General features: G+C 34.6%; 1 protein-coding gene across 7 annotated transcripts in view; it reads right to left on the bottom strand.

The window, feature by feature from the left end:
- The window catches only part of LOC106472435 (RNA-binding protein Musashi homolog Rbp6-like), a 240,342-nt gene that overhangs the window by 93,837 nt on the left and 120,909 nt on the right, over positions 1 to 25,596 (bottom strand). For all 7 annotated transcript variants that reach the window (XM_022401773.1, XM_022401767.1, XM_013933108.2 and 4 more), the window contains exon 7: positions 753 to 801. In XM_022401773.1, coding sequence (XP_022257481.1) covers positions 753 to 801 — 49 coding nt within the window. The remainder of the gene's footprint in view (positions 1 to 752; positions 802 to 25,596) is intronic.

Raw genomic sequence — 25,596 nt, 5'->3', positions numbered from 1 at the left:
TCATTTTTTCTGAAAAGGTGGTGTCTATTTACTTGTGACCACGCTGTGTATATGGACCTCATAGGCCTTATAAATATATTTTTCTAAATTTTATGTAAAAAACTTCTTATGGATCCACGACTGTTGCTCCCCAGTGGTACAGCGGTATGTCCGAGGACTTAAAACTAACTATATCATATACACGACCCACATTATAACAGTAAATCTAAGAGTATATGCGTGAATGACACTGCAGCGAAGAACTGAAAGAAATTTGCAATTCGGAATTCTCTTAAAGAGATGCCCCCAGTGGCACAGCGGTATATCCGCGGACTTACAACACTAGAAACCGGGTTTCGATACCAGTGGTGGGCAGAGCCCCGATCGCCCAATGTGTAGGTTTGTGCTTAACTTCAAACCAAAAAACCACGACTGTTAGTTACAGGGTTCTTATAACACAAAAAATCTTAACGCAACTGTAAATAAGCCCATATGTGAATTAATATAATTTCTATATAAGAATTTTTAGAAATATCCACGATTCAAATCTACTTCAATTTTGTAGCTTCTGGAGGGTAGGTGAAAAGGCAGACATGATCACTTATTATCTTTTATACAGAAGATAAGGGATTTCACTTAATATATTTTGGTATTGTAACAAAAACATAACATTGTTCAATATCATATAATATTTGGATCCCATAGGTATAAAGACAAGTCGTTAGTTTGAGGGTTACATGTAAAGATATCACATATATATGGAACAGACTCACCTCTGTGCCTGTTGGTTTGTTTGTCAAACATGAGCATTGCGTCTTCTATCTGAAATACATGAGTAATAACATATCAACTTTTTTTCTTAAACATCTAAATTACGCTACACATTGTGATACATATAAACGCACTCAACTGATGGAATGACAAGTGCTGGTCGCACCTTATTATACTTCTTTTTAATTAACCGGGTAAAATTTTCTTGTTTCTTCTCTACATTTTAAATCGTGCAGAAAATACTGAACTTTTAGTTTCGAACTGTAAATAAAATAATGGTAGAGGATATCAGGTTAACTTTAGATATTTATAAAACTTCTAGAACCTGAAATTAGATACAAAATAAATCCTCAAGAAACTTGACACTACGTCGTTTCTGGAAAGTACATCTTCTCTTCAGAAAAAGGAATATCTATCTCATGAAAGCGCTCGGGCTAGGTATTTATTGATTAGTATCAAAAATATGTTCCAAAACATAAAACTACGATCCAAAAAATATATTTAAATGAAATTCTAAGACGCCCAGTAATTGATGGTAGTAAACCCAACAAACAAATTACAGGAACACTTAGCAATTAGCAGCTAAGTCGAACTGTATGTTTTTTAAACAACAAAACATTGAGAAGGGAAGAAATAGGAATTTGAAGTACATTTCTGGTTTGGATTACTAAATAGTTCCATAAATAAAGATTCTACCTTGACCGATTGTTATATTATATAGAACACGAATTTTGTTCAGAATTAGTTGAATTAAGAAGTGGTTTTATGGTGTATTAACAGTATTGTGAGGTTATTTTCGCAGGTATACGATTAATACACAACATATATACATGGTATGCTGGTTAATTATTTTCTATTGTATCACTAATACCCTTTCTTATTGTACTCTGTTTTCCTAAATTTAAATACATATTTTTGTAATTTTGTTTAACGTTTCTTTAATATTTAGCTAACAAAAAAGCTCTTTACCCCACAAGTCCCACCTTCTAATCAATCATATAAGCAATATCAAAAGAAAATAAACCTGTAAAACCAAACAATTGTGAAGGGTACATTTGTTTAATTATCAACTAACTGCTTGTTTCCATCATACTTTGTTATGAAGTTTATCAAAATCAAAATTTTAGTATTTGTCAGCTTACTGTCTGTTTCAATAATTAAAACATGTTCATTACAATGTAAATTTCGGGTGACTTATATTAACAATCTGTCTCAGCTATCGATGAGTTCATGATAAAGTAAGCTTGAATAATTAAAAATTGACGGTCTGTTTCTGCCTTCAATTATGCTAGCAAGCTTATGAAGAGCTACGTTTGAGTAATTGTCAATTACTCGCCTGTTTCAATAACCAAACACATCATGCCAAAATAAATGTGAATAATCTACAATGAATGGTATTTTTCAGCTACAATCAGATCATTATTACAGAATTGATGAAAAGAAAGACAAAGAGAATTGTACGTTTCACAAAAACTTCATATGTTAACGACCATGGTTTCGCCAGTAAAAGCATCATCAGGTACCATTATTAGGTTACTTTGAGTTATCAGTTAATGATGTGTTTTAATTATCAACTATTTCACCTCGAAATTAATTTTGAACACTAAGTAAATAGTAGTATTTTTCAACCTTGAGTCAGTTTGTAAAACTGTTAGTATAATGAATAATGTCAGTTAATGAATAGTTTATCAACCGGTAAATATGAATAATTATAATCTTACGTTCTGTTTTAACCACATGTATTGCACCAGGTTTGTTAGAGGAAAAACATTTTAAAGGTTAAGATTTAAAGTTTTTCAACTATATGAGATGTCAGATTTGCTGCTATATCACTGTAATGCTCATAATAAATCTGTCTTTTTTTCTCTTCTACGCCAGGCTAGGACAATCGTGGCAGTGATGAAATTACAGTATTGAGAAATACTTTTCCAGTTATGATGTAGAATAACTTTTCACAAAGTAATTTTCTACCTTTTAAAAGCAAACTTAAGAGAAATCAAAAGCTCCCCCTTTCGAATTCCAATTTACTGCAAAAGGAAATGGCCTTTTCGTTCATCGAAACCGTCTTAAAATGTCGTATTCAGTTTGGCTGAAACTTTTTTATCACTCTACTGTAAATGATCGGTTTCCCGCCTTTCAAAACCGTGGTATTTTTCAGTGTTTACTTTTCCTAGCGATAGAAGTTCAGGCAATGGAGAAACAGAATAACACGCTGAACGTAAAGCTGTTTTTAAACCTTAAAACCTCTTGAAATTGTCTAGATTTATTTGATCTGCGAAAAATATTAATGTCATACCTTCTAATATTGATAAGAAAATTACGATACACAGAATAATTTACGATACCAACTATTCAAATAACATTATCCTGAAACTGTTTCCTTGAAACAGTAAGACCAAAATACTGTATAACGTCTCTATAAAAAACACATGAACGCCGTACAAGGCGGTATTTAATGGTAGCGCTTCCTCTGAATTATTGACAGTTTTTAACCAAATATGTTCTTTTTAGTTATTTACCAGTTGTATTTTCCATAAGACGTTATATATATATAAAATATATATATGTTTATCTGGTTACTTAACTCATAGACATACATTAATGTAATATGATTTTTATCTTTCGTGAAGGGATGGGTTACCGAGTTAAGATCCTGTTAGATACTTGAACTTAATTTCATTATGTCTAAAGAGGACTCTCTTATTCACACTAAAAGTATTAAGTCCTAGTATCAGAAGGCCTTCCATTCAGTAATCAGCAAATTTAGGTTAGACGAAAAATATAACTGTAGTAATAAAACTCTAACGCACTGCAACAGCTTGTATCTAGCGAGCATTTCTCCTGCTGATGCCAACAAAAATCGTCGATCGACCCACTCTTTCATCTTTCTCTTCCTGATGTACAGGATTCAAGTGAAGAACACAACCAACGAATCTGTAATGAGTCAGAACTTCACAGCTCAATACAGCATACGGGTTCTTGATGCTAGAAGCCTATAGGCGCAGATGAGTCCTTTATTGCTTTCTAAAGCTGTTTACCTTAGGGCTTATAACCTTATATCTACTCTACACGGTATTTCAACATTATCGTAGAAATTAAAGACGAGCTTACAGATTCAAAAAATCAATTAAAACCTTAAAAAAGGAAAGAAAAAAGATGAATGATTCAAGATTTTTCTCCGGACTCAAAACATTGCCATATGTACTTGAAACATGTAGACTTATCTTCTAAAAGAGCTTAGAGCTACTTTCGTGTACTTTCCCATTACACACAAATTTCCTTTGAAATTAACAAACTACAATAACTGAAACTTGAGACACTGTGTGTTCTATAAATATAGGAGAAATACATTGAAATAATTTTTGCCAACATTAAAGCATTTTTAGATTGGGAAGAAATTGTGTCAATAACCGTAACTCACATCGCTATCGCTTCTGGGGGGAATATCCCTTTACAAAAAACTACTATTCACTGCTCGTTACGTTTACTCTTTCTTATAGGACAGATTACAAGACAACGAAATAGCAGTACAAAAACGCTTATAGTAAATAACGCAAGTATTACTACGAGAGTTAAATATATCTTGGTCATTATTTTGGTTTAAAATCTTTCAAGCCATGTAGGGTCTTTAAAGATAACCAGAGGAGTCACAAACTTCAGTTGCTTTTTGCCCCGCACATGGCAATGGTGTAGGACTGTGTTTGGAAGTTTGTTTAGAACAGTAATGAATAAAATGTGCCTTTTGCTAGTAAGTGTGCTGAGACTTAAGAAGGTCGGAAAAGGTTGATGCAGCTTGCTGGGTTAGATACTCGAAGTAAAAATATTTTTTCTTGTCTTTCTCGAAACAGACGTGCCCTAACGGACTTCTCGTCCTTCAGTGAGGCGGGGATCTATAAATCTTATGCCTGTAAAATTTGTCATGAGGAGAAACGGGAGTACCCCAGAGAAAACCCACTTTCACTGGTCAATATTCTACCTGACCAGTGCTCAGACGAAGAATGGGGCGATTTGAGTATGAGGAAAGAGTAGTAGGCGTGGGAGAAATCGTCGGCGTTGTTAACTCGTTCAGGAAGGTTTTCTTCTTAAGGAAAATTCGTGGTGGTGGTGATGGTAATTGTAAGCTGAATGGAATTATGTCATACGGGTCGTAGACTTCTTCTTCGTCACTTTAGAGGGGGGGGGGGTGAGTCGGCGGAAAAAGGAGTTCGAAGCCTGTATCTCATCAGGAGATCTGGGGCTGAGAATAGAAGGCATATAGGACCTTGTCAGGTAGTGTGATCTATATAGTTATGGCGATTCGGGCTGTTGCTCTAGTTCGGGGTGAAAATCGGCCTGGGTTTTTTTACGCTCGGTGGAAGTCCGTGCCTGAGTTTGTTAATCATGTGCTACTGGTTTTTCGTTAGTTGTTCCTGCGTCATGGATGTCAACGTGTGGTGTTTGGGTTGATTTGTCTAGTGACTTAAGTTATCCCGATAACCTCCTCCTGCCACCCCCACCCCCTATGTGATAAGTGACGCCAACAACCATTGGGTGAGGACGGGGACTGGGCATCATACCGCACTATGTAGCCCTAGTTAACTATAGGAAATAGTAAAGATATTCACGGCAGGTTGTGAGAACCAAGGATGGTTCTGATATTCCTGTAAATGGTGGATTATTTGCTGTTGGGTTGCAGGAAAAACCCATTCCTGTGCGACCCATCAGTTCTGATATTTGGACCCATAAAAACATCAGCGTAGTACCTTATGTCAAGATGGAGATAGAAATGAAGACTTTAAAGAACGGGAAGTTTGAGTAATTTGTGCCAGGAGATTGAAGTGAGGTGTCCTAACGGTGGACTGGTTCAAGAACATTTATTAGTGAAGACTGTAAACAGATGTATACAGCAGGAGGAGACGTAGGTCTGCTAGCGAAATATGAATTATGCATCACGGTGAAAGACATCTTGCCTATCTCAGACAGGGTAAAGTTAGTCATGTTTTGGGCAAAACCCTTTGACTTAGCCATCATCTCAATTTATATACGTATATCTGATAGAGAAGAAGAGGAAATTGAAAGCTTTTATCCATATGTTGAGGAAGCTATAAATGTAGAGAAGTTAGAAGAATATTTTATGGTAATGGGCGACTTTAATGCAAAATAAGGGGAAGGTAGAAATAATGCATTAATTGTACAACATGGTCTTGAAGAACATAATGAAAGAGAATGCAGATTAGTAAAATATTGTGAAAAAAAACTGTTTAAGTGATAAGCAACATTTGGGTTAGTTATCGTCTTTGTCATTTGCATACTTGAATGTCATCATAGAATGTTGAACGAATTGTGAACAATCAGATATACTACACCCTAATTAAAGAACGTTTCAGAAACTTTATTATTTGAACTTACCCAGGAGCAGTCTGTGGCTGTTATCACAACTCAATGAATTCACAAGTAAAATTAAATTAAAAACGCTAAACAAAGAAGCCAAACAGAGGGTAAAATGGTGCTAAAAGCAATTTGGTAAAAACAATATGTCCAAGAAATTTATGATAGAGGCTAAAAACCGATTGAAATATTAATAGAATAAGAGCTACCAAGGAAGCAGGTGTCAAAGAAAGCAGGAGATACAATTGTAGGAAGAAGGGGTAAAACAAAATTTGAACGAATGACGAGATTCTAGAAATAACGGAGGAAAGTAGACAAGTATCAGGAGAGGGATGTAGATGTAGATAAGGAAATCAGGCGTTTGTGTAGGCAAGCAAAAGATGAGTACTTAACCAATTCAAGTGAAGGAATTGAAGCAACGTACAACATGCGTAAAATGCACAGAAGAATAAAATAGTTGAATAGAAAACCTATCCTGTATTCCAGTGGAGCCATCAAACGGACGACCAGGTACTTTTTGATACTTAGAATGTTAAAGAGAGAGACTGATGGAATACAGGAGATAAATGTACAATGACGTCAGGGAAAAGGAACCAGCGCTAGTAGAGGTAGAGCTTAATAACAACGTTCCAGCAATTTTAGAAAGGGAGATACAGATAGTCATTAGAAGATTAAAAAATGGAAAAGCTTGCAGTTTAGATAAGGTTCCAACAGAAGCTTGAAAATAAATAGACATTTTAGGGATTAAATATCTGACCGAAATTCGTAACTCAATTTATAGAGTAGGGAAAACATACTTTAATAGATCTGTTTTTGTGCCGATCTCTCCGAAACCTAAGTCTATGAAATGTGGCTAATAAAGGACTCTCACCTTGATCAGTCACATCTATAAAGTAATGCTAAAAGTAATCCTTAATAGAATCCAACATAAAGTTGAGAACGAGCTTTCAGAACACCAGAATGTTTTTTGGCAAGCTCAAACAAAATGAGAGAGCATATTCAGCTTTAGAATGTTAGGTGAAAGAGCTATAGAAGTGCAAAGAAATGTTTATGTATGATTCACGTACTTTGAAAAAAAGCAGATATCAGAATTCTGAAGAATTTATTCTGGAGTCGGGAAGCAGCAGTTCGAATTGAAGGAGAACTAAGAAGTTGGTTTAAAGCTAAGGATGGCGTTCAACAAGGATATGTGCTGTCACCAATATTATTATAATTTGTATGCAGAGTTGTTGACAAGAATGATAATTACTGATACAAAAGGACTGACGGTTAATGGAAAAATAATGGTTAAAATCGAAGACAGAAGAACGAGAAACAGACAGTGAGTTTGTTTGTAGTTTAAGCACAAAGCTACGACCTCACATTAGACCTTTTTAAAAACTATGATAAGCTTTTTATGTGTTGTTGTTCAAAATGTCTTCCAAAGTATATTTAGATCCGTCTTTTGTCTACATCTGTTGAAATGAAGTGCGCACGGATGCGCATTTAAATAGGCGCACACGCATTTTTCAGGAGAGACAAAAACTGGGTATTATTATAATAAATTATGATTCGATATGTTGTTCAAGATTTTGTTTTCCTTTTTTTAATGCTTTTGTACCACAAAAAATGAGATTGTCATAGTTGAACCTTACACAGGAATTAATGCTGCAGTACTTCTAAAAAATAGAGATAGGTCACAGACTTTTATCAAAATACGATGACAACTTATATTTTCATTAACCAAATAACATTCTCGTTCTATTTAAAACAGTCAACTTGTGAAACAATAGCCTAACAAATGCGGTCGTTTACGCTCGTGCGAATAATTTGGTGGACGTCATTGAATTTCATGATAGAGTTAAAAGTTAATTCCTGTACGGATTATACAATAAAAGATAAAGGTAAGAAATCCAAAACGTAGAATATCTCATGGCAAATAACAACACTCCAAAAACGACTAAGTAAAAGTTGCCATATTAGCTCTATTCAAGTAACATATTTTCTATTTGTGGGTAGGATAGGTAGTACTCTCGGTAAATGTGTGCATAGTAATGGCTTTTATATGTTCTTAACAACACTATAAACACTGCATTAGTCATAATTACAGTAGTACACTATTACCATCTTCACAGGTAACTGGTAATAATTTATATATTTGCTTTGATGAATTGGTGCTGTTTAATGAGTTCTATCATAGATAAACAATAATGCATTTTGTTTCAACGCTTATTTCAGCTGTTTAAATTAGATTATTTTGGTCAAGTACTTATTTCTTACAAAAGTCTTCTACCGCAAACCATAGATTACTTCAGTTAATTGATTCGATTTTCACTACGGTTTCTTGTGTATCTGGAACTGTCCAGTGACAGAAAGATTTAATTTGATTTTGTGCTACCACCGACTGTTGTTTAAATTTCACATTACAAATGATATAAAATATCAAACGAAGTTTGAAAGTTTAGACTTATCTCGAAAGAAGCTAACGTTTGAACAAACAACGAATGCTAGCTCATGCTGCACCCGAATCAGAATAAAAACGTTTAGTTTCTCATACTTAGAATGTGAGATAAACAAAATTCAAAGTTTCGGGGGTGAGAGACAGGTTGGGGGGGGGGTATAAAAATTATTATTGTACTTGTAGAAATGAAATTTGTTAGATTTATCACTGTACTGGAAATAAAGTATGATTTTTTTGTCTTGTTTAATCAATTACCAAAGCTAATGAAGACAGCGTTAAAAGCCATTCTGTTATTTAAAATATTTTTCCTCATTGTCGACTTGGTATTTTCTCTGCTTATTAAAGGCCCGGCATGGCCAGGTGGTTAAGGCACTCGACTCGCAATCTGAGGGTCGTGGGTTCGAATTCCCATCACACCAAACATGCTCGCCCTTTCAGCCGTGGGGGCGGTATAATGTTACAGTCTATCCCACTATTCGTTGGTAAAACGAGTAGCCCAAGAGTCGGCGGTGGGTGGTGACGACTAGCTGCCTTCCCTCTAGTCTTACACTGCTAAATTAGGGACGGCTAGCGCAGATAGCCCTCGTGTAGCTTTGCGCGAAATTCAAAAACAAACAAATAAACTCTGCTTATTAAAACATATACGAAAATACTTAGAGCACTATATTAACTTTTGGAAAAAAAATGGAAATTCTCCTGAATATCTGATTAGAATTTTATGAATGAAAGAAAGCCACTAAATAAGGAAGTTTCTAGTTGTTGTTTTTAAGTATTAAATTATTGTATATTTTTTGGTCTAAATATTTTGAATGAATGTTTACTCGTAATTATATGTATCGAGGATGAGAATTAAATTAGAGTATAAATTTATATAAAAAGAAATCATTAGAATATTCTTTCCATCATTGCTAGTTTATTATCACCTGCTTAGAAATCTAATAACATTTAAGTCATAATCAAATAAGTTTCACTGATAATGAACGAATTATCTTTTTTTTTAAATCCGCAAATAAGATTTGGATTTGTTTTAGAAAAGCCACATTTGGCTATTTGTTGTGTCCATCGTGGGGAATCGAACCCTGTATTTTAGCGGTGTAAATCCGTAAATTGACCTCTGATCCATCGGGGGAGCGCAAATAAGATGATGAACTTCAAGAAAACATTGATCAAAATACCAGCTTGAAGTATAATTCAAATATCATTTGTGTGGAAAAATAGGAACCAAAAGCTAAGCCTAGCATTTTTTCACAAGAGATGTAAAGAATCTTAATGTATATGAATTTAAGTTGTTGTTGATGTTGGTAGCTCACACAAAACCAAAAAAAATATTTGTTTCTACTTTTTTGGTCAGTAGAAAAACTCGACAATGTAAACATTTCTACACAGGGCTCTAAACAGCAATATAAGTTTGTATGTTGTTGTAAGTGGAGTAGACCACTTAAACTATGCGAATTACTATTCAACTACTTTAATATCAGTGTATATTTTCCAAACTAATTTATATTCATTAACGAGTATTGATTTACATTGAATATAATGAACTTTTTTTACTTACTTGGAAATTGTGCTGTAATGAGTTTAGAACCAATATGGAAGTTGTAATGAAACAAGTATTCATAACTACACCAGTAGTCACTTATGTTTCTTGCATGCTGCAATATTTGTTTCTCTGTTACGCATGCACAAATAAATACACCGTATTTCTTACCAAGCACGCTCTGCTGCCATCATATAATGCTATCTCCTATATGGTGCAGAAGGTATAATGTGTCAGTGATTAGTATTGGCTTAAAACTGACTTTACCAGACTACAACTGACCTTAACTGCAAGATCAAAGCTACTATCATAATTCTGAAATTAAATAGGTTATACTGCTGAAAGCACAAAGTTTACAACACTACTGTAAGCCTTTATAAAATCCAACAGTGGTAAGATTGAGCTGCTTGTATTAGTACAAGATTAGATATAACATAAAAATAAGCGACCGAAGATCATAACTGACTCAAGTATTGTAAGACTACATTTTACCCAACATTAGCAATATCGATACTTCACATCTATAAAAAAGCGACTTTACAAATTTGTTTGTTTGTTTGCTTTAGAGCAAAGCCACATTGAGCTATTTGCTGTGTCCACCGCGGGGAATCAAACGCCGGAGTTAAATGTTGTAAGTCTGTAAACTTAACTGCAGTCCACTCGGGGACAAATATAAGATTTATAATATTATTTTAGCTGTAGTAGAATGAAAGCTGCTGTAAATATTTTACAGCAATAAAAAAAAGTAAGGTTTACTCTACTACTGTATGTCTATAACAATATTGTAACTGTAAGATCGAAGCTACTAGGATTATATTATACTTCGATATCTGTAAGAGCGTAACACATGCAGAGAAAATCTAACGTTAACCTGGTACACTATAAATGTTTAAAATTAACTATTTCATCTACACGACCCACATTATAGCAGTAAATCTAAGAGTGTATGCGTGACACTGTAGCGAAGAACTGAAAGAAATGTGCAATTCGGAATTCTCTTGTAGAGCTGCCCCCCCCCCCCAGTGGCACAGCGGTATGTCTGCGAACTTACAACACTAGAATCCGGGTTTCGATACCCATGGTGGGCAGAGCACAGATAGCCCATTATGTAGCTTTGTGTTTAATTGCAAACAAACTTGTAGAGCTTTTGTTGTTGTTTTCTTATTATTATTATTCCTTTCTCCTTTATTAGCGTAATATCCAAAATTCTAGCTTTCGTTACAAACCACACATCGAGTTGACAAATAAGCATATAAATTATTTTATATTAAATGAGCATAAAGTTTTTCAGCAGTAATAAGACAAAATAAATATTCTCTCTAACTATATTTTAAAGGTTATTAAATATCCAAAGCTGCACCAATATCTGCTAGAATTACAAGTTGGTGTATTATACCAGAAGTGCCCGGCATGGCCAGGTGGATAAGGCGCTCGACTCACAATCTGAGGGTCGCGGGTTCGAATCCGCATCCCACCAAACATGCTCGCTCTTTCAGCCGTGGGGGCGTTATAATGTGACGGTCAATCCCACTATTCGTTGGTAAAAGAGTAGCCCAAGAGTTAGCGGTGGGTGGTGATGACTAGCTGCCTTCCCTCTTGTCTTTCAATGCTAAATTAGGGACGGCTAGCGCAGATAGCCCTCGTGTAGCTTTGCGCGAAATTCCAAAAAACAAACAATTATACCAGAAAATAATATTTTGGTATTTTATTTAGTATCGATTACAGAGATTACGTAATTATTCACTGATTACTTTTATATATTTTTTGAACATAGTTAGTATTTTTCACATTCATTAAAGTTATGAGATCACTCCTGTTGTTAAAGAGATTTCTCATTTTTATAGTTTTCAAAGACAGTTTCTAAGCGAGTTCTTTGAGGTACATGATAAATAGGTTTTTATACTTCACAGAGTACAAAGGTAACAATTATGTTGTCCAATTGACCATTTAAAAAACGTTTTAAAAACCTTATTCGAAGTATTGGTGTTTGTCCAATGAGAACTAATAACAATATTGTAAAATTATCTACGATTTGGATAACTGAAACATTTTGTTATTAACGGCTTTTGTTTATGATGAAACGTAACTTTCTAATTTATGTTGTAAAACGTTTGTGTTCGTTATTGTCGCATATAGAAAAATTTATTGTTTAATGAGAAACTCGAGAGTTACGGCATATTTTATTGGAAAAATCGAGGTACTGATGCATATCCACGGAGTAAACTTTTTGAAACAGTCATAAGATACAGCGACTTATTAATTTATGTCCTTGTTCCCGTGTTATAAAATGAAAAGTTAATACCATATAATGCTTTAAATTTTAATAAGATGCTTGTTGTTGTTCCTAGTGGATATTTAATGAACCTTTTCCTTCATAATAGTTAGTTCATGTAATAACGATTTCGAAGAAATATTATTTTTGTTCGATGAGCTAATTGTCAGTTGTAATTTCTACCTTTAAGAAGATTAATAAGTTGCCCCCAGTGGCACAGGGGTATGTTTGCGGACTTACAACGCTAGACACCGGATTTCGATACCCGTGGTGGGCAGAGCACAGATGGTCCATTGTGTAGCTTTGTGCTTAACTTCAAACGACAACGATTAATAAGTTAGCGCCCCTGTTGGCAGCGTCATGAACACGCGTTAGTACGCCTTCAGTAACTAGCATCATAACTGAGAGCATTTTATCATAAAACATTCATGGTTAAAATCAAACTTTCAAAAGCAATGTTTTTAAAAATTTCAAGACTTAACTTATAAATGAACTTGAATAAATTGATGTTGGTATAACATTTCTCAGCATACAGTTCCAACTATGTCCACATTGAATGTAATATACACAAATATCAGTTACATCTATCGTTGAGAAGTGCATTGTGGTACTTTAAACATGCCGCTGGATGACACCAGGAAGAACTTTAGAAAATTTTAGAATTTTCGGTTGCCATTAAGTATGGCTCTAGCTGAAACACAGAATAAGCTGAGGTGGTATTACGTCACTTGTTTAGCAAAGTAACGTTTAATGATTTTATATACGCATTACTAATTCGAAGATTTCAACTGATAATGCATAATGTTTGTATAATCGAACAAAAACCTTTAGTCAATTAATACTACACGAGTGAAGATCGTTCTTTAAAGCTTTGTAGGTAAGTCATAGTAAAACAATTTTTAATGTACAAATCAGTGGTAAATTTTGAATTTTGAAAGAGGTGGACTTGAAACTCCCTTATGTGATCCACTTTGATATTCCAATCAGAAGACCAGAAACGCTAATGGCTTGAATCCTCAAGAGGTTCCACTCAATTTATTTCCTAATACAAATCAGCAGATCATCAACCACAGTTGATATAAGTTGAGGTGGAAAGGAATGTACCAGAACTACATTTTAACATTATTTGGCGTTACGTAGATAGCGTGATGCCACTGAAAATTGATCACTTTTCTGAATAGTACGTAGTAGTACCTTCTGATGGATGTGTTATGATCGATGATTTAAAATTTCCAAGATGGGGATATCTCTTGTATTAATAGCGTTGGAAAACAAAAGAATATGGATCAATCTAGGGTACCAGGACTATCCACAAAAAGACCTGTAACAAGCCATACCCCAGCCGTATTAAGGATAGTGCGGCATCTTGTAAAAGATGAGAATCCAGAAACGCAAAGGTCAGAAGCACAGTCCATCAACGTGCCCCAGGCAACAATATGCAACATACTCAAAAAGAATCACCATCTGGAAACGAGTACAAAAGGGTATAAGATCACTAAGATAAGGCTTCCAGTTATACCCCCCTTTCAACTGTCCCATACCTCAAACAGCCGCAGAATAAAATGGGTATTCGAGCTATTTGATATAAATACAAACCAGTCGAGTCACCAGATGCCACTATCATAGATTTCTGTGTGATCAGACTATTGAAATGAGTGTTTGTTTGTTATTACAACCTTACAAAGAGACTTTTGCAATAGAAAAGATGCTGCAGGACTACTGTCAAGATGCATGGTCATTAGATAGAGTATGATCATAGACTTGAACTGTGATGATGTATTGAAGCTAAACAATCGTTTTAATATAACATAATTAACCTCGCATACAATAGTTATAATGATTTATATCGACTGACTGAAACCACTACTGATCAGTCATGTCCATTTCCAATGATCAAACGAGTAAGCAACTGACAATTACGTGACCAGTTGTAGAGAAAGTGATCACAGGAAAATTATGATATTTATGTGTAAATTTATAATTAGATGTATTTCTATTTTAGGTTGTTATGTTAAAAAATATAAACCATTAATGCAAAAATCTTAACAGACAAAAGGCACAGTAAAGCTGTGAAGAAAGAAGAAAAGAAAGTAGTAAAGTGAAAGACATACGCAAATATAAATCTTGGTATTTATTTTGCACCTTAACATGATGCACACAATAATCCATTTTATTTTATTTATTTACATGCTAAAGGAATTTAGCACAAGCAAAAGCTCAGGCTCTTCTCTCTCTCCATATGTGGAGTCCTTTCACAGCACGTTTACCAATGCATGGTCCAGTTAGAATTCCATCATCCCTCATTCCAAATCACTGACCACAGGGAGACAACTGGCCAGCAGCAACCAGTTTTACTTTATACTTTATTATTATTATTTATTGTATGTTTTTAGTTTTAACACCAGTTACCCGATGAAAATAAGGTGATATTAATACTTTACTTGTATCACTATTTTATGCTTGAAGAGCTTGGAACCAGCCTTGGCATAGGGCTCTCCTCCGTCCAATAATCTCCTCAAGGCTTTTCTAGTAATAATGTCCACTTCAGTTTGATTTAAATACCATCTGTCTTCTCCACATACTTTTGTGCGCACTCTATTTCCATACTTATACTCTCTTATAGTCTTCCATTTACCAGTGTGGTCTCTGTTCCACTTTTTCCTGTTTCCTCAGGCGACATGCTATTTCATTGACAACATCATCTTACCAGCTAAATGATCCATGATCTGTATCTTACCAGCGAGGTGATCCACTTTTTTGTTGAATGATATCTCACCGTTGCCTCGAATATAGGTTGTCATCAGATGAATTTTTTAGACTCTCAGAGGCTTTACCAGCCTTCTTTAGACAATTTTTTGACAAGGTTTACGGAGTATGTCAGGAGTATGATCCTGTAATATTCTTCACTTTTACTGGTCAACCACACAAATGCATCCTTGTAATCTCCACACTCTGCCCTGAATTACTTGGATCAGTAGTTTTTGTCACTGACCATTCAATCACTAGTCACTCATCTCTCTACATGGTCCTACCCATGCAGTCATATCTTTCCTAGCTCAACTATCCAATCAGTGTCAGTTTCTACACACATATATCAATTCCATGACTTTGACTGCGTTGAAAAGTCTTGATCTATCCAATCCTGATCTTTCTTTTAGTCTTCATTTGCTTAACTTAATGCCATCTGCCTGGATCCACTCAAAACCCTTGATGTTTTCCAGTGGACACATTTCATCTAAATCTTTCTTGTCTGCCCTATCTCTCAAGTGCTGAAATAGTGGGTAGAATACAGTTATGGTTGCCAAAATTCAGGATCTCACAGAGTATTGGTTTGGCAGCTCCTGTTTCTATTCTCATGGCTGCATTATATACCTTGTGTAACTTATTCATAAATGACTTTGTCATTTGTGCACCCAAATGGATTCCATAGTCCATTATGCTCATGAATGCTGCTCTCCTTACGTTGATGAGGCTCCTCTGTACTTGGCTGCAGCATATTTGTGAAGGGTAATACTTTTCACTGACTTTTCTATCAGATGTTCATAATGTGCATGCATTTTCATTCTATGGTGTATCTTGGGTGGAATTCTTCTATCTGCATAAGCCAGCGTGACGAAATAGATGTCTGTTTGAGATCTGGTTGCCGACAGTCAACAGGCTTGATTTAGTTGAATGGATATCTTGTTATTTATACTCAGGTTTTGCTAACATTTTACAGACCCTTTACTGCTTCCATTAGTATGTGTGAGATACTTATAACAATCATATCATCAAAATATATATGCAGTATCCTTCAAGGCCCTTCCCGTACACTGAACAGATGAGCTGTGAATATGATGAAGAGAATAGGAATCATCAAAGATCTTTGTAGCAAGCCAAAGCTGATTTAAAAAATTTCAGATTTCCTTGTGCCAAGTTTACACTAGCAATGCCTAACGTACATCAAAGCAAGTAACCACTATATTAGAAGGTATGATACTCACAAGACCACTAGAAAAACTGCCAAAATGCTACTATATTATCGGCTGTAGGCATTTTTAGGGTCAAATAGCCCAAGAGTACATTTATGTGATGTCTGCATACACTGCTTCGACATTTGAGATTGTAGTAGGCAGAAATCTCTTTTCTCCAAATCTCATGTGAGTCTTTTTTTACTACCTCTTTCATGAGCTTTAACCATACAGTTTACATTGCTATTAGTCTACATTCCTTCAATGTGTGATGGTCTTTGAAGAGTTTAGGCAACATTGTGAATAAGCAGTCTTTGTGTTCGTCTTTATTTCCCCTACCATTGACAAATATATTTTTAAGCTAGATATGCTTTCTGTTCTGTAAATTTGATTTTGAAGAATAACTCACAACATTTGGGCCTGGTACAAAGTCTTTCTTCGTTGCTCCAAGCATTCTCCCCAATTCACCCAGTGTCACTGGCATTTCTGACCATGGGTCATCTCCCTGTTGAATTATGTTATTCATTTCTTGCCATTTCCATCTCACAAAGGCCTGCCCATTTTCTTGTAACAAGATCGTATACATCTGCATGAATGCATTTCCTTTTTCCATGTTTCTCTTTGTGGTACTGTGGCTCTATTGTACATTCATTGATAATTTTTCATAATTTGTGTGAGTTTTCAAAATTGGTTTGGTATACTGAGGGTTTGTTGGATCAAATATTGACATAACTTGTCCCATATTGCTTGCCTCTACTTTTATCTGCGTTTTTACTGGAATTCTGAAGTAATTGTAGTGAATCCTGTTTAATTTTCTTAATCTCCTTTTCTCCTTTATTACATACAACTGAGGTACCTGTCTTTTGTCCAGATTATGAACTTAAAGAGTGTAGGTGTACGCTATGATAAATAAAAGAGAAATCTTGACTTTCACACAATTTATTTATAACATATCATTATGTATAATTGCAATAGTAACAGCCATACTGTGTGTATAGTATTTTATAGAGAATAAATAGTTTTTTGTGTGTAAGGACGTGGCGCCATCTATGAATGTAGTTAACGTTAACTTACGTCAAAGATAATGAATACTCAGTAACAGCAATAATGGAGGATGGAGGGGGTTGTGAACTCATCAACATGCCCCTTGTTCCAAACTATCATCCCACAAAGTTTCGTTGAAATTGGCCTAGTGATCTAGGAGTATTTAGATAACGGACAGACAAACATACTGATTTTTTTACTTTATATATAGATAGAGATTTTAGCGTTACTTCATGTTTTACTGTCCTCAATCTTCTCTTTTCATGCCAGCTTCACTTCTGATGTCTTCTATTTGGATTTTCACATTTACTTTTCTTACTCATTTATTCTATCCTGTATATCTTCCTGCATTTGCCCATGATTATTTTGGATAGTATTATATATCTAGGAAATCCGTAGTCCAAGTAGGTTTTTAGACAGCTCTTTCTTGGCTATGGTCGCTCCTCTTAATGCCAGTAGCTTTCATTTGAACTCAAAAAATGCAACATGTGTAACATGCTGAGTAAAAGTATTTTTCTCTCTCTGCTACTGTTATGAGGGAAGCACTACCCTTGCCCTGCGAGGGCATTGCAATCGGGTCCGTGTGTGTGTGTCTGTGTTTGTGTTTCCACGCGCGTATCTCGAAAACTCATTGATCGATATACACGAAAATTTTACGTAAGATGGGAAGTCATCGTGGGACGGTTATCTCCAAATTTGATCCGGATTCTGGACCACTTTGAAGCATTTGTATAATGTGGAGATAGGGAATGTTCGCGATTTTCGGTTAATAACTCTGTAAAGTGTGATCGGACTTGTACCAAATTTTATGGGCACATTAAGGTTGAGAATCTTCATCACACTACAGAAAATGACCTGGATCGTTGATCATTCTCTCTGACTTCTCTTGTTATTTGTTAGAACACAGTAGATGTTTTACAGCTCCTCCTCCGATGATCTTCCATTGACATTTTGGTTAGTATTCAGCCATATGGGGATTCAGACATTAAAGTCAGCTATAATTATTACTCTTTTGCCTATTTTCGTGTGAGTTTTCAGGAGACTACTCTATTTCCTTTCTTCTGTCATAATTTTACAGGAGATTTATAAACGGACCATAATTTATTCCTTCAGGCTGACTGCCATAGCTTCTGTTACCACTGTGTGTCTTGGAATGGAAACTTGGGAACATTCAATGTTAGAATCAACAAGAATAAGAAGTCCTCTTTTGGTATTTCCCTATTTGCAATGGTTCAAAATACTTCGATATCTCTGTCATATGTTTGTTTCTTACACAATTATGACATTGTTCTTATCTAATAGCTTCACAATAGGTGATCTTCTGTTGTTTTTTTTACTCTGAGCGCTCCAAGATATTATCCGAGTATATTTTATATTCACCCTCTCCCTTTTACTTACCTTCTTATCATTTCCTCCTTTTCACCTTCTTTTCCTCCTCTAAGTGTGTCAAGGCACGTTTGTTATTGCACAGCCAAGCTGTGTGAAGTCATATTACTGTTGTTGGATTTATCAACAGCTAGGATATGGTAGGAAAGAACTTTTTTTTGTGTGTTTTTTTCTATTTCCTCCTTTGTTCATTGCTTCTTCCTTTTCCCCTATTTTTACCATTAAGATAGATATTTGCTTCCCAGCCACCGGGCCCAAAACGGTTCTACTATTGCGTAATAGTAGTAGTTCCAGTTAATTTACTATAATCACTATAATCTAATTTAGTATTTTACTTTTTTAATGAAGATACTGAAATTAGGTATTTGCTTCACAGTAAGTAGACCTAAAACGGTTGTAATGTTTAGTGATATAGCGTTGTTCCATTTTACTATCTTTCTACTCGTGCATTAATATCTGAACAATTATGGATTAGTGTCTAACGTATCAACTCGCACTATAGCAACAAGGCAAACAATCGTTTGTTTGTTTGGAATTAAGCACAAAGCTACACAATGGGCTATCTGTGCTCTGCCCACCACGGGTATCGAAACCCGGTTTCTAGCGTTGTAAGTCCGCAGACATGCCGCTGTGCTACTGGGGGGGCGCAAACAATCGCAAGCTTAATTATGTCTTAATAGTTGTTTAGCATAAAATCGCACAACCTAAATAAGTTGATTCAAGTTAAAATGAATTCGAAATGAATTACAATATTTATATGAAATTAGGGCCAATATTAATTGGGACACAATTAAAAATTCCAAGAATATAGTTATCTCTAGTCTTCAATCTCTAGCGCACCGACTCCTGGTCTGATATAATAATTAATTTATTAAATTATATGGGGACTTACTCTGGAATTTTGAAGACCAATGATGCTAATAGTTTGTGTATGCGAGGCATATTTGCCCTTTCGTGGAATGAGATGAGATTTGGGTAGTACTAATCAGTTGATTCTTGGCAGGAGTTAGAAGAACAAGAAAAAATTGGAAAGTAAGAAATAATAATATGTAGAATTATATACGGACTGTTCTCTATCTCAAAATACTTTTCTTTTATTTGCGAGCTTTCGGCCCTTTTATTGGAGCCTTCATCGGGCAACACTGTACTGAGAAATACATATTCGTTTATCTGTGGAACATTGCTTTAAAACAGGTTAGACGTTTATTCAACAATAGTAACAATAATTGACATCTGGTATTAGAGTTATTAACCATATAGTACTGTGATTCCAAATGTCAGTTATTGTTACAACTGTTGCCTAGACAACTGTTTTAAAGCATTGTTCCATAAATAAGCGAATTTGTACTGCTCAGTATACTGTTGCCCGATGATGGCTCCGGTAAAAGGGCCGAAAGCTCGCAAGTAAAAGAAAAGTATTTTAACGTAGAGAACAGACCGTTTATAATTTTACATATTAATTTGCCTATGTTATGAGTCTTAAAAAACAAATAGTAGTAATGATTACCATATTAACTGGCAGTAATTAATAAATAATATGTTAATTCATTAGTTCTGAAACTGCTAGGGTAAGGCCCAATATGAATTTGTGCGAGTCATGTTAGGATTTCGGTTATGTACCAAGGTTTATAATTTTGTAAAGTCTTACATTTTATTTGTTTCTTTTACTTTATTTCTCAGCCTTACTGTACCTATTATCCATTAAAGTTTTTAGTTTTGATAAAATAGCTACTCAGTTCAGCTTCCTTTTTGTATACTACTGAATTCAAAGGTTTTGAGTCGTTTTTAGATTTTGCCTTTGTAGAAATGGGTAAATATTAATTAGCTTTTAACAGCTCACAATTTACGAGTACGTTACTCGAAACAAGTACAAGGAAACATTTCTTTATTGCCATCTCGCAATTTCTGTTCCAATTTCACATCACAGAAAGAAGTTTCAAATGTACAGACCAAAACATATTGATCTTGTAGTCGCAAAAAAAAAAAATTACTGACGGCACCAATTATGTAAATAATCTTCTATCTTCCCAAATATAGAGCATCTGAATAAATAACAGGGCACAATGAAATGTAATCATTCCTCTAGTAAATTATCATCTGTACGACATAATAACCGTGTTTATTTTCAATTACAACAGTAAGTTATTTATGTGTGAGAATAGTGTTAAAATAAGAGGCTTTCTTTGTAATAATGCTGAATCTTCATTTTATTTCGTTTTGAATTGAACACTTTATATATATATATGGCATTACCATAACCTTATACTGTATAGCAGTAATTCTTAGTTAAGAAATGCGTACAACGTATAGGATAATAATAATATACTGCAATTGTGAAAGACGTTTTTATAGCGTTAACTTAAAATAAAATCTTAAAAATGGAACTTCTAGGTTTTTAGAACTACTATATCTTCTGAAATCAAAGGCAAATTTCAAAATTTTGAAGTTCCTGATTTTATGCTTCAGCCACCTGTGTCTGGAATTATTCCGAGGCTAATGTTGTGATTACGACTCCATTGGAAAAGTGACATAAACAAATATCTTTCACGAAAGTGGACCGAAACTGAACGATACATCAATAACAGTATTATAAACATAAGTGAGGAAGCTATTTTTTTTTCTTAAGCGTTTATTAGGTAGTTTCTTGAAAGGATTTAGAATGAGTTTCTTGAATGGATTAGAATTTTCTGAATAAAAGCTGAAGTGGTATATCAAAGGAATGTGTGTAGTAAACCGAATATTTCTGTTGTTCCTTTACTAAGTTATTTTATTTCTTTTATATTTTGTTAATAAAAATATCACCTAAACAAAAAATATGGCCCTCCAGTGGCACAGCGGTATGTATACGGACTTTCAACGCTAAAAACCGGGTTTCGATACCCGTGGTGGGCAGAGCACAGATAGCCCTTGTGTAGCTTTGTGCATAATTAAAACAAACAAACAAACAAACAAAAAATATGCCCGAAGAAACATATAAATAATATTCTATAGATAAAATACAAGAGTAGCTTTAGGTATTAATAGGCTCCCCAGTGGCACAGCGGTATATCAACGGACTTATACCACTATAAATCGGGTTTCGATACCCGTGGTGGGCAGAGCACAGATAGCCCATTGTGTAGAGTTGTGCTTAATAATACACATCAAGGTATAAATAGTTCATTTAAAGTTTTTCATAACAAATTAATCAAAGTATCTGAACCGATATCATAACTCAAACATTTCACTAGCCACAGATATAGAGCGTATGTTAGTAATTCCTTACAAAAATAAGTTTATATTAATTTGAAATCAAGGTTACTAGCCCTAAAAAGCCTTCACTGTAGATTCAATTGTTCCAAGATACAATGCTGCATTTTTTGCAACCTTCTAGGATTCATTTTATCTTGTTATTTTTTTATACATACAAATTTAATTCATGTAAGAACAAAATAGTGTCATTATATACACTAAAACATCTATTCTTTTATCAAATGTCGGTGTTTATTTCGGGTCTCTTAAACTTTCAGACTAATAATTATGTAACAGGAGCAAAGTTAAAAAACAAGCCTAGTTATATTTTAACGACGGTGTTATTGATTTTCATCACTTATAGAGCAGATCGGTAAAAGACTAGATATAAAGATATGAGGCATAACTTATCCAAAAACAGCCCGATGATAAGCAAGTTCACGTTCTAAAATGATTTGTGAAAAACATGTAGTATTCTATATAAAAAATACAGAACATAAATATCATTACATGAGTTCTTTCACGGACGCAGTGCACATAACGCAGAGTGTTACAAGCTCTTTCAAATTGCCATACGCCATGGAAGCGCCTGTTCATAACAGATGATTGCTCTAGCAGAAGAAATGACATTTTACCCAATTTTCTCACCGCATCTCAATACAGTGCTGACAATGTATCAAACTCAACCCTCTCTGGATCCGAGGAAGCTTTGTCACCATGACAACGACAGTATTTAGCAGAGGGGCGTTGGACAAATGAGAACGTTAGCAATATGTACGGAGACGGTCCGATTGCGATCAATCAATATATGTTTTAACGTTGGAGGAGAGAAGATTGTTAAATATTTTTATATGAATATATATATATGTAACGTATTACATCAATTTGTCCTGTTCTAATTCTTCAGGAAGACAATGCTTAGTCAGATATACCAATAATTTCTTTGTTGTTCCTAGTCAAGCTGTGTCAGGAGAAAACAAGTCTTCACAAGAAGAAAAGCACCACCATGGAATCGATAAAACCCTTTAAATTTTATAGAACACCCTAGGCAACTCTCTATCGTACATGCATATAAATATGATCTTTTGTTCTCCCTTAGAACTGCTGGTGATTTTCATACAAATAGGATTTTCTGTACCGACTAATCTCGTAATCAGGTAGTGTATTTCTTGGAAAATGAAAGAGTCTGAATTGCATCAAGTTTGATTTTGTGGTTATAACAGTATCGGTATAATATATATATATAATATTTATATGACAACAGGTAATTTATCTCTAATGGTTACGAAAGTAAAGGAAGAAAACATGCTACAGATTTGATATTAATTAATATCAAAGTGAGAGGAAGAGGCTAAGCTAGAAGACTAATGAGTTACTAATACGTTTAGTACCAATGGAAAAGAAGAAGGTTAACCAAATGATTGATGAAGCACTTATATATGATTAATGTCAAACTGAAAGGAAGAACTAGAGGACAGTTAGTACCAATGGAAAAGAAGAAGGTTAACTATATGATTGATGAAGTACTTATATATGATTAATGTCAAACTGAAAGGAACTAGAGGACAGTTAGTACCAATGGAAAAGAAGAAGATTAACTATTGATTGATGAAGTACTTATATATGATTAATGTCAAACTGAAAGGAAGAACTAGAGGACAGTTAGTACCAATGGAAAAGAAGAAGGTTAACTATTGATTGATGAAGTACTTGTATGTGATTAGTATCAAACTGAAAGAACTAGAGGAAGATTTTTGATATCAGGAAGGCAAGCCAAGGGTTTGATGGAGTTAGTATCAAAGTGAAGGGTATGGGATACACTAGATATTAGGTAAAATACTCACATAGTATAAAAACGAAAAATAGTAGCTACGCTAGATGTTTGATCAGTTACCTACATTGAATAGTAGTAGAAACCACTCTGATGGTTTTATAAAGTCCTGATGTTGGTGGCTCTTTATAATGTATGCATTCTTGTTACATGGCTAAACTAACAATAGCGATAAATCTGTATCTTAGCGAAGACGTTTATAGTGTATTCACAAAGTTGTAGACTAACTCAGCCAGTGAAGTTGTACCCATCAATGAACCTGCGTCTCATCAAGGCAACAGAGAAGTGAATGTGTAAATATGTATGCTAGCTATGCAACATATATTAGATTTATACATGTGTATGCTACCTGAATAGATATATAAACGTGTATGCCAGGCCAAGAAAGATGTAGTAGATTTATAAACAAATAGCTTAATCAGGCAACAGCTAGTACAGGCAACGGTTAGTGGAGGTATAAACATGGAACCTAGCCAAATAACTACTAGTTAATTTATTAACAAGTGGGGGTATAAACATGGAACCTAGCCAAATAACTACTAGTTAATTTATTAACAAGTGGGGGTATAAACATGGAACCTAGCCAAATAACTACTAGTTAATTTATTAACAAGTGGAGGTATAAACATGGAACCTAGCCAAATAACTACTAGTTAATATATTAACAAGTAGGGATATAAACATGGAAGATAGCCACATAACTACTAGTTAATTTATAAATAAGTGGCGTAGCCAGGCAACAGCTAGTGGATGTATTAACATATAGTCTAGCCAAACAACCGCTAATGGATGTATAAACATATATATATATATATATACTACCCACAAAATATATAGTGGATATATAAACAAGTAGCTTAACCAGGCAAGAGCTAGTGGAGTTACAAACATGGAACATAGCCAAATGACTGCTAATGGACTTGTAAACATGTAGCTTTAGCCAGGCATCAACTGGAGGAGGTATAAACATGGAACATAGCCAAATGACTGCTAATGGACTTGTAAACATGTAGCTTTAGCCAGGCATCAACTGGAAAAGGTATAAACATGGAACCTAGCCAGGATGTATTACAAGAAGTCTAGCCAGGCAGGCAACAGCTTGTATAGTATACACATTTAGTTCAGACAAATAACTGCTAATGGATTTGTAAACATGTAGCTTAGCCAGAAAAATGAAATTGTCCTAATGAGCTTTCTGTCTTGATATGTTGATAATAGTAAATTGAGCTTTCATCCTACTGACAGGATAAATCAATATAAACCTTTAGTTCAGTTAAGCTAGTGATAGTAGAAACACGATCTTATAGGCTAGCGTACTTAATGATAATGTTCCTATGAACATTGAATCTAATCTTTAGAGGCAGGAAATAGGGAGATTTTTAAGAGGATTAAAAAAAACATGAACATGGAGTAAAATAATGTGATTATTGATACCCTCTTATTTACTCCCTTCTTACTTCTAAAAAGAATGAAAATTCTCGTTTCAATAAATATAGTTACTCTTTCTCTAAAACAGCTGATGAAAAATATCAAGATTTTACCTACATTTAATTTTTTTTCACTTATGTTTAACTAGCATGAAGATACTAACGAAGTTATGGTCCTATGAAGGCCGTTATTAATACTTAAGTTTAACTAGCATGAAGATACTAACGAAGTTATGGTCCTATGAAGGCCGTTATTAATACTTATGTTTAACTAGCATGAAGATAGTAACAAAGTTATGGTCCTATGAAGGCCGTTATTAATACTTATGTTTAACTAGCATGAAGATAGTAACAAAGTTAT

Source organism: Limulus polyphemus, unplaced genomic scaffold, assembly GCF_000517525.1.
Source record: "Limulus polyphemus unplaced genomic scaffold, Limulus_polyphemus-2.1.2 Scaffold120, whole genome shotgun sequence".
NCBI lineage: Eukaryota > Metazoa > Arthropoda > Merostomata > Xiphosura > Limulidae > Limulus > Limulus polyphemus.
This window is presented reverse-complemented; position numbering and strand designations above follow the sequence as displayed.